The following is a 10,801-nucleotide window of genomic DNA, read 5'->3' on the forward strand; positions in this document are numbered from 1 at the left end:
TTCAATCCATGGCAAATCAAGTCACACTACCACAGTACTACCGTATTCTATTACAGTAAAATTTAAAAATATAATAAAATTATCTAATGTAGATGTATACTATTAGTACAAATTAAAAATAGGTAGATTAATTTGAGTTTGGGTTGGCTAAATGCTTTTGAGTGTGGTCTAATTTAACAACTTTTGCTTTACTAGTCAAGGAGACTCACCCCTTAGATAAGGTAACCTTTATTTACTACCAGAATCCAAAATCCCAAACTCTCTCTCTCTCTCTCTCTCTCTCTCTCTCTCTCTCTCTCTCTCTCTCTCTCTCTCTCTCTCTCTCTCTCTCTCTCTCTCTCTCTCTCTCTCTTTCTCTCTCTCACACACACACACACACACAGAAGGTCAGGTTAGCTTAAATTAGCAGAGATAGAGAGAGTTAAAGGTAGTAATATAAGGGGCCTTTTCCTTTATCTCTCCCTCACAACTTGGTTCAGTTAAAGTTGAAGGAAATTCTGGTGTTTTTCCATGGTTAAAGCACCTCCTCTCCTAACCTTCTCATTTTTATATTTGTATCTCTTTCCTCTCATCTCTCTCAATTTTCTGTATAAGAATAGATTCCTGCTTCAAAGATTGAATTTTTCTCTTTTAAGTAGATTAATTTCATTCCTGATCATGCACAGCAGTACTATATCTATATACATGTACTATCATTCTTGAATCCTCTTTTTGTTTAAAAATTAAACCAATTGATGGCGTTAAGGTTGGTACATATGATGTGCAGAATAATATAGCAAGGATAGGATCTGTTTGGTTGAGCGATGAATAAGAATAGTCAGGTGAGCAGTTCGGATCTCATCGATGCGAAGTTGGAAGAGCATCAATTGTGCGGATCCAAACAGTGCCCTGGCTGTGGTCACAAGCTCGAAGGCAAGCCGGTATGGATATATATTCCGCAATTATTCTTTTAATTTATGTATACATATCTTGTTATAAATTGATCGGGTCGGGTCAGGATTGGGTGGGTCTACCGGCCGGAGTGAAATTCGACCCGACCGACCAGGAGCTTATCGAGCATCTCGAAGCCAAAGTGGAAGGGAATCACTCCAAATCTCATCCTTTGATCGATGAATTCATCCCCACCATCGAGGGCGAAGATGGGATTTGCTACACTCACCCTGAGAAACTTCCTGGTTCGTTTTACAGTGTTAGGGTTTTTGTTTATCTGCGACCAATATTAATACATCCCTATATATATATATATATATTTGTTGAACCTAACTTTGATTTTTATTATTTATTGTTGTGCAGGAGTGACAAGAGATGGATTGAGTAGGCACTTTTTCCACCGGCCGTCGAAGGCGTACACCACCGGCACCAGGAAGCGGAGGAAGATCCAGACGGAGTGCGACTTGAAAGGCGGGGAGACGCGGTGGCACAAGACCGGGAAGACGCGGCCTGTGATGCTCAACGGGAAGCAGGAGGGGTGCAAGAAGATCCTGGTGCTGTATACTAATTTCGGTAAAAATCGGAAGCCGGAGAAGACGAATTGGGTGATGCATCAGTACCATTTAGGGCAGCACGAGGAGGAGAGGGAAGGCGAGCTCGTCGTCTCCAAGATTTTCTACCAGACGCAGCCACGCCAGTGCAGCTGGACGGAGAGAGCCCCCGCCCCCGCCATTGCCATCACCGACGCTGACATAAGGAAAGAGAGTGGGAGATGCTCTTCCTCTAAGGAAATGATCCCTCAAATTACAGATGATGTATCAGCAGCTGCCGCCGCCGCCATCAGCATCGCCGCCCCGGCTTACACCGGCATCGATATTCATCAGCTTAAAGCCGATCACTTCGGTTATCTCCCTTACAGAAGATCGTTTGATGAGGTGTCTTTCCTTATCACATCTCTTTTTATTTCAGTTATTTTGTTTTGTCATAAATTTTTATTTATTTCATACTGAATTTTACAATGCGTAACAACGTCAAATTAACTTTTGACATTCTTCTCTATGTATTGAAAATTGATGATACAAAGAAAACAACATCTTAATTCCCACATTCTCATTGCTTGTGCCAAAAGCATGATAATCATATCGAAACTTTCTTGATAATAACATCCCGCTAATAAAAACTTAACCAGTAATTCACCCACCAAAAACCCCAAATAAAATGTTCTTATAGTATTAAAATAAATTTAAATTAAATGAGATGTTTGCATCATTAGACTGGAAGTATGGGGGAGGCTTCAATAGCAAGGGAAGGAGCCGGCACGTGCGAAGACCGCGACATCCCGCAGCATCACGTGAGCCAGCATCAGCAGATTGCTGCCACCGCGTTTCACATAAGCCGGCCGTCGCAGTCCATCTCCACCATCATCTCTCCTCCACCGCTCCACCACACCTCCATTATTCTCGACCAAGATCACCCCTTCCATGTCCCCAGAATCATGCTCCCCAACGAAAATTACCAGGTACGTCTTACCAACTAAATTGTGCTTCATTGTCTATATAAATACGCATGTTGTTTCGGTTTCCATTCTCCACTACAAAATTCAGGAGACCACAATTTCCACTCTACATTTTTATCATAGATAAAGATAAACAGTCAAGTAGAGGATGGTATATTTAATTTTTTGTATTGAACATTAAATTTTTTTTTTAAAACAAGAGTGCAAGCTACATTAAATCTTGAAACAATAAAAGATGTTACTAAAAACCAAACATGCATAATGAACCATGCAATTCAGTGTCTGACAATGATGGCTTAAATAAAAAAACTTCAAAAAACAGAAATCCTAGTTAGTCTCTTCCATGTTTATTTATAAAACTAGAGTTGAGAGTTTCTCATCTTTTATCAGACAATGCATGATCACATACATGAGTATGTTACAAAATAAATAATAATAATAATAATAATAATAATGATAATAATAATAATAATAATAATATTTTTCAGCGACGTCAGCAGCAGCAGCAGCAGCAACAACATCATAAACTAGGGGGAAGGTCTGCATCTGGATTGGAGGAACTCATCATGGGATGCACCTCAACTGACACCAAAGAGGTAATATTACAATTTTCACCTTTTTGACTCTCAAAATCCATGCTTCCTGTGTCAATTTAAGAACTACTTAAAAGAAAAAGGTAAACTTAGATATGAAAATCTGTTTCTCTAATTATATTTGTAGGGTTATATATACTCTATTTTATTCCATCCAATAAAATTGATATTATGATTAAAAAACAAGAAAAGAGATACTAGAAGCCTTTTCTTTTTCTTTTTTCCCACATCCTCCACTTTATCTTCTTTTTCTTTCCAATCTAGAGTTTTAAGATAATCTCCACACCCCAATATGACCATCTTTCTCTTCAATAAAGTTGTAATCACAGTCGATAATTTTCCGTTTTAATAAAGAAGCAATTTGGTGAAATTAATCTAATTGTAATGTGTCTAAATTTTTCTTTTACTACTTGGCTGTGTGCATTTAGCAAAGTGTGAAACTGAAAGCCATCAAGGGCGGAAGCCGCGGCAAGAATCCCCCCTTTTTTTATCATAAATATAAAATGATTAAATGGAGCTCACTTTTTGTTTATAGTCTGAAATATTTTTTCCTAACACTAGTAGAAGTAGTACGAACGAATATAATAAAGACCAAGAAAAGCTATATCGTTAGATGTACTTTAGAATATAATCAGAAGACATATTTTACACATAAAATTAAATATTTACTATAACTATAATAAGTTGGGGGAAAAGGAGATTGAGGGTTCTTCACCTATGCTCGTGGTATCCTAGGAAAACAAAGAAACCGTTTTTTCAGTTATTACTATATGAAAATTTCTTGCTTGAAATCAAATTTGGTAAAGTTCCACATTCATAAAAACTAAAATGGGTGTTCATATGTATTTTTTCTTTCCGTGTCAATAAGATAAGGACAAGATAATTTCGTATTAACGGATTGTGTTCTTATAACACTCGAATATTCACGAATGTTGGCAGGGTAGATAACTCATCTGGGGATAGAATTTTATGAATAAAAATGACATTTTTGTTCATAGAATTGCAATACATAATTTATTCACTAGTTAGGGTTTCCATTCCTTATAAATTTGGTAGGTTATGTTTTTTTGTATGATCTTATCGTGTTGATACGATAACGATTGCAGGAATCATCAATGGCGAACCAACAAGAAGCAGAATGGATGAAGTACTCGACATTCTGGCCGGAGCCAGACAACCAGGATCATCATGGGTAGAAACAAAAAACCACAAATCATTACATGTAAGTGCTGCCAGGGACCACTATCCTCTCCCTATCTTTTTCACAGCAGTCACAAACTGAACTAACTGTTCAAACAAAACCCATGTTGCAAAAGAAACAAAAGAGAGGAAAAAAGAAACAAAAATTAAAGGAAAAGGCAGGCTCTCTACTCACAAACACACAAAGAGAAGAGAGAGAGAATCATCACCGACGTCGAAAGCGATAAAATTCTTGCTGCATGAAAATCATCACCATCATCATTGCTATACCGTCTTTATACATACTACTCCATATGTTTATTCCTTGTTTTTATTTGTTCATTTTAAGTTCACTTTTTTTTAGTATAAATTTTGTCAATTGTGTTACCCCAAAGAATTATAGATACTAAAGCACAATATTGGAAATTCAAATGTAAACTGTGTTTATATTTTACATGCATTTAACTGAAAATATCTAAGCATATTGACCGTGGTAGTTTATTATAAACATTTAGCCCTTATTTGTTCTAAATGTAAAATGAGATGAAATATTTTTGCATCTGAAATTCTTCAAAATTGAAGTTCAATTCTATCTTTGTATATATGTACAGTGGAGAGTGAGGTCCAAATTATTACTAGTGTAGTTGAATTTTCAAATATAAGAAGTTCATACTCCCTCCATCTCATAATAGATTGTATACTTGGGGAATGACATCGGATTTTAAGAGTTGTTGTTTTGTGTGCTAGGTGGAGAGAGAAAATAGTATATTTATATTAATATAAGAGAGTTTCTTTCCAAAAAAAAGGAATGCGACATTTTTTATGGGACAAACTAAAAAGGAAAGTGTGACATCTATTTATAGGACGGAGGAAGTACTTTTTTAGGGACATACTAAAAAAAATATTTCATACGTTTCGAGAATGAAAGAAAATAAATTTGTTCTATAATATGCCTTCTTTCACTGTAGAGCAACCTTATTATTTAGCCTAATAGAAGGGAATAATGATCGGCATCGCTAAAAATAATACTTCCTCTATCTCATAAAATTAGATTACGTTTATCATTTTGGTTCGTCGTCTTATAAAAATATACTCCCTCCGTCCCATTAAATATGAAACATTTGAGAATCAGTACGTGATTTTATGTAGTGTTATTTTGTGAGTTAATAAAGAGAGAGTAAAGTAAAATAGGTGAAAAAATAAAGATAAAGTTGTTTCCGTTTTAGGAAACGTTTCGTTTATAATGAGACAATCAAAAAAGGAAAATGTTTCATTTTTAATGGGTCAAAGGGAGTATATTCCTATTTTTGGTAAAAAAATGTTCTAATGAGGTGGGTCTCATTTTCTACTAACAATACTTTAATAAATTTTTTTCTATATTGATCTTCTACTTTACTAATTATATACTTCCTCCGTCCCACTCTAAGTGACACATTTTCTACTTTAAACACATTTCTAAATATATAAACATATCCCTCTTTTACTTTATTTTCTTTACTTTACTCACAACACAACATTAAATAAAATCTTGTGCTGATTACAAATACTCCACTTAGAGTGGGGCGGAGGGAGTATTATATCCTCCCAAAATATGTGTTAGTATTTCTATGGGAAGGAGTGGGTATATAGATGTGGATAGCTGTGTTTGAATTAGGTAGTGGCCCTTTACTGTCTTTACAAGATGCCTTGGACATGAGATTGATAAGGCAACCTAGTGACAAAATTATTATAGCTAGATCTCATTTATACATGTAGTATTTTATTGCACAAAACCGGTTAATTTCATTTTTGTGTGCTCTTTAAATCTACTTTAGTTATTCTATTCCAGATTCGAGCTTTTGCTGCAAATTGCTTCTTCTAGATATGCTTTACTTAACGAGATAGAGAGAGACTGCGTGTTAAATGTATCATCTATGTATATAATGTTTTTGATTGCATGTAGGTAGGAAAAGCAAGGAGACCATTGTAGTTTCTAAAGGGATAAAGATGTCTGATTTGGTGAACATCAATCTTTTATATCTCATTATTTATTAATTATACCATGTTAAGCACAAGATTTTGTGGGGCTTTATACATTTTTAAATCACACCCAGAATCTCCCCACTCGCTGATACAGTCGTTTACCTTAATTCTCATTTCTTATGCAAATTGCAATTCCCATTTATGTGTGTATTATGTATATATAAGCTTTGGAGTGTACCTCAGTCATTAGCATTGCAAAGTTACCTTCCAAAGTAGCATCCAATGCATATTTGTTTTTTCTTCATTTTTCTTTATTTTTATCTCTATTATTTTAAGTTATTATAATTACGATGATATTTGTTGCTTTATGTAAAAATTTGTCAGGGTATTTAATCTAAATTTTGCTCTGAAAATAACCACATACTTATATTCCAAGTGAAAATATTCTCGTATACGGAAAAAGAGATGATGCAAGTTGATGTCCGAATATCTTTTCCAGACCAAGATATAAGAATCGAATTTGAAAGATTCTGGTACTACGAATTTTAGCCAAACAGTACAATTGAAGAAAGAAAAAATTTGATGGCGTAGTAATAAGTGTTAGTAAGGTGAGAGAAGTGTCACTTTCCACATGAAATAGAAAAGGAGAGAAACAATGGAAGAATAAGTCATATTTATGTTGGCCTGTTCATTCTGTAAAGCTTATATTCATTTCTTTCGCCTTTTTGGAAAGATTTAGATGCTTCTAAATGTATTGATATATTACTAAAACTACTTACTACTTACAATGGTAACCGAGTCCAGGTCTAAGTATGTACTCCCTCCTTCCAACTAAAGATGACCTACTTTTCTTTTTAGTTTGTCCTAACCAAGATGACTACGTTACTAAAAATGAAAATTCATTTATCTCTACTTTATTTCATCTTTCTTACTTTACTCCCCCAATTAACACACAAAATAAAGTTATATAAAATTCCGTGCCGCCCAAGGAAGGGGTCATCTTCCTTGGGACGGAGGGAGTACCAAATTTGCCATAGGAACTCAAACTAAAGAAAACAAGGAGATGAAACTCGCTCGGTGTTGAGAGGCGAGAGGTTAGCTTAGCAATGTATTGACTCAACTCAACTCAACTCGATCTGATATACATATATACAGAAGCAAATCCAACAATATATACAATGTTGAAAGTATTCTTCTCCGAGTCATGACCCTTTTTATTTTATCGTGATCTACTTGGGAAACACAGGATTAACTTACACTTGTCTGCGCAGGCAAGCTGCTCGGGAAAGGGTAAAATTCAGCAAGCACGCGCCTCAGTCAGCTGTCTCATTACAGGTCCATAATTGCCCGAAACCCTCAGAGATGCGAAAAGGCATGACAACTTGGCCATCATCGGACTTGTGTTCGGCCTTCTACACACGACAGCAAGCTCCTTGCCAGAGTTGTCGTTGCAAGGACTGTTGTACCCTTCAAGATCAGCTTTTGTTATTAACACGGCATCCCCAGATGTGCAGACCGTTTTTGAAGCCATGCATTGCTGCTGATATTCTAGAACTGCCTGAGAAGAAATACAATGGCATTTTAGTTCAGAAATCATGAAAGCACACTATCAAATAGACAAGATCATGAACAAAAGTTAAGGGACCCAAAATGCAGTTGCATCTTTGGCGTAGTAGTCTCCATACCTTCCATTGGATTGGAGCTAATAGCACCCTGGGTCTTCTAGAACGAACGTATTCAAGTGCAGCAGTGGGTGTCATATGCTTATATCGAACCTGAATATCATGGATACTGTCTTAGTCTCCAGATTAACTTCTAGAAGTTTTTTTGTTTGAAAAAGTAAAACTGAATGAACCAGATAACAGAGAACAATGGTTGTGCTCCTTCCTCGCCCAGCTTTGCAATGGACGTATGTTGTTTGACCACTCAAAGAATTTCCTGCAATTGGGAGTTATTAAAAACTCGTAAAATCCAGATGCAACTGCTGAAAAACTTCACACTATCGTGCACTTGACACAACATAGCATAGGAAAGAATTGAGGGAATTACGCACTGTGAATGAAATCCACTGCACGGTTAATATCCCCAACAGAAGGAGCAAAGAGATAATCCCTAGTAGGGATGACAAGATGATCTATCCCATTAGCCTGAAAAATAACAGAACAGTGAAATAATTTAGATAAGTACTGACAAGAAATTGAAGTTTTACCCATAAGCTCATTTACATTACCATTACGACGGTGGTCATGCCTCAATTGTTAACATCGTCATAGAAGAACAATTTCTACATTTATTCATAAAAATCAAAAGTATCTAAAAGCCAGATATAAACCCCAAGCAATGCGTGATCTTTGAACTTAACTGGGATCGATCATTGTCTTAGGGTGCAAGAGAAAATTTCATTTCTTATAAACACACTGTTGAAGAAAACGATTTATAAAGTCCACAAGCATTATATAACATGACATGCCAAATCAAGGCCAACCAGATCAGACTACTCCAACAGTTGCTAACAATAGATTTGAATTACACAAGGATTTTAGATAATCTAGCCTTCACCACCTCACCGCCCAACCAATTTTAAGAAAGACCTCATACAAACTGCATATGGTCGTTATTACGATCAGAACCACGGAAGAATGAGCATACATAAGACGTGTAATTGCAACCCCCGATTCATCAATCCCGGAAACTGACAAACACAAACGCCATTCAGAAACCACTTACATAGTACAAAGATGTCGGGACCAGAGTCTCGTAGGGCTCATTCAGTGTAATTACACCGCCAACTCCGAGATGCTTCAAACGAGGTACATCCTTCGGAAATGGAACAGCACCAAGCAGTAGATACTAATTTTCAACACAAAAGCCAATACATAAGGTATACTATGTATTACATGAACCAAGTTGCATGGGAAAGCAAATGCAAAACAAATCACCAATAAATGAATCAAGATCAGTTTAACAAGTATCGTCACAAAGAATTGATGAAATAGGAAAACATACTCAATAACTCCTCTAAAAAGTATAGTTTTCTTTGGTTGATTAGCATGCATTTTCATAAATCCCAATCCACACGAATCCTATGACTAGCGAGCAAGGCAATAAAGCTGAACTCAAAAAGGGGGAAATAAAATTAAAAATGAAAAATGTAAATGAAAAACTAAATTGAACGGAATAATTATCCACAACCATACAAGCAAACTAAAAGACATTATCAAGGAAATAAATAAATAGTAGTATCATGAATTTGATCCAGAAAGCCACACCTGATCGATTTGATCCCACCACCGGAACTCGGCTTGAATTTTGTTGCGGAAAACGTTGTACAAAAGGGTTGGATAGAACAGGATGCGAGCCCCAGCTCCGACTAAATCCCTTTTTGCGTCAACCCTAACAGCGATCAGCCTCGCTTCGCTGTAACTGGTGTGCTTGCTCTCTATAATACTCTCCGCGCCATCATCGAGCTCCTCGATTTTCATCGAGATCAACATAATATAAAATTGCAGAGAATTGGGGGAAACACGGATCCCAGAGTCACAATTGGTAGAACCTACTAACTGTGGCCATCAATCGGAGAAAGTTAAATCGATCGGAAGGATGAAATTGGTGAAGGAATTCAGGTATAGCAAATTAGTGATAATTTGGGAAAATGAGTGAAAATGACATGATCGAAGGCGAGAGTAGTGGGAATTTGAATGATCGGGTGAGGAGAGAAACGAAGAATGTGGAATCCAGTAGAAGAAGTGGATAATGATAAAGAGAGAGGAATGAAAGTCAAATGAGGAATTTGGGGGAGATGAGATACGCTATTTTGTTGTTCATAAACAAATCCACTATATCCCTTTGAAAATTGATTAAATATATATTACCAAATTAATTATAATGATTAATGTGGAGTATTATGAAAGGTGATACTAATAATAATCGTTAAATAGGAGTAGAGAAGATGAATGAACAATGATAATAACATAACATATATTTTAGATTATTTTTGCAATATAACTCTAAGATGAGTTCAACATGTTGATAGGATCATGACCGATATATCAATTTTCAAATTAAAAGGGTATAAGTGAAAGACGTAAAATATACTCCATGTAGCAACTAAATAAAGATTTAAAGCTAATTATTTTCTTTATCCTAAAAAAATCTTTAAACTATTATTAATATTAATTTATCAATTTAAATTATTTACTTACAAATAAAATCTATACCACTATATTAAATTTAAGATAATGTTATGAGAAATCTAACTATATTCTATTATACTTCATCCCAGAAACTTTGACATTTTTCCATTTTCTTATGTCCCATTAAATTTGTCACATTTTATTTTTTACTATATTTTTGTACATATTCCACTAATTCATTTTCACCTATATTTTAGTAGTATAAAACTAGTATATAAAAATAAGAAGCACATTTCACTAATTTTTTTAAATAACTTTTTATTATATTTTTTAAAATTCGTGTCCAAAATTTATAAGATGGATGAAGTATTGTTACATTAGAATTGATTTGTTTTAAAATATATGCGCATATGTCTTTATTATATTTTGCACTGTAAAGTGATATGCGCATATGTCTTTAGTGGAAAATATATGCTAGTTTACAACGA

General features: G+C 35.3%; 2 protein-coding genes across 3 annotated transcripts; one reads left to right on the top strand and one right to left on the bottom strand.

Annotated features, from left to right (window-relative positions):
* The first annotated feature begins 329 nt into the window (after window positions 1-329).
* On the top strand, window positions 330-4,656 carry LOC121751322 (NAC domain-containing protein 75-like). 2 transcript variants are annotated; one of them, XM_042146043.1, is made up of 7 exons: window positions 330-427; window positions 767-920; window positions 998-1,175; window positions 1,294-1,865; window positions 2,204-2,449; window positions 2,935-3,042; window positions 4,146-4,656. In XM_042146043.1, the coding sequence occupies exons 2-7, from the start codon at window positions 804-806 to the stop codon at window positions 4,233-4,235; spliced, it is 1,311 nt and encodes a 436-aa protein (XP_042001977.1). In that variant the 5' UTR covers window positions 330-427; window positions 767-803; the 3' UTR covers window positions 4,236-4,656. The 2 variants fall into 2 exon arrangements, with proteins under 2 accessions (XP_042001977.1, XP_042001976.1); XM_042146042.1 differs by having other exon boundaries at window positions 375-513.
* Window positions 4,657-7,291: 2,635 nt separating this feature from the next.
* Window positions 7,292-9,992, bottom strand: LOC121752326 (phosphatidylglycerophosphate phosphatase PTPMT2-like). Its single transcript, XM_042147330.1, has 6 exons — window positions 9,450-9,992; window positions 8,908-9,030; window positions 8,234-8,327; window positions 8,036-8,118; window positions 7,866-7,955; window positions 7,292-7,738 (listed from the first exon to the last, which is right to left on the bottom strand). Exons 1-6 carry the CDS (start codon window positions 9,672-9,674, stop codon window positions 7,478-7,480), a joined length of 876 nt encoding a protein of 291 aa, XP_042003264.1. The 5' UTR covers window positions 9,675-9,992; the 3' UTR covers window positions 7,292-7,477.
* Window positions 9,993-10,801: the final 809 nt, after the last annotated feature.

Source organism: Salvia splendens, chromosome 10 (assembly GCF_004379255.2).
Source record: "Salvia splendens isolate huo1 chromosome 10, SspV2, whole genome shotgun sequence".
NCBI classification, from domain to species: domain Eukaryota; kingdom Viridiplantae; phylum Streptophyta; class Magnoliopsida; order Lamiales; family Lamiaceae; genus Salvia; species Salvia splendens.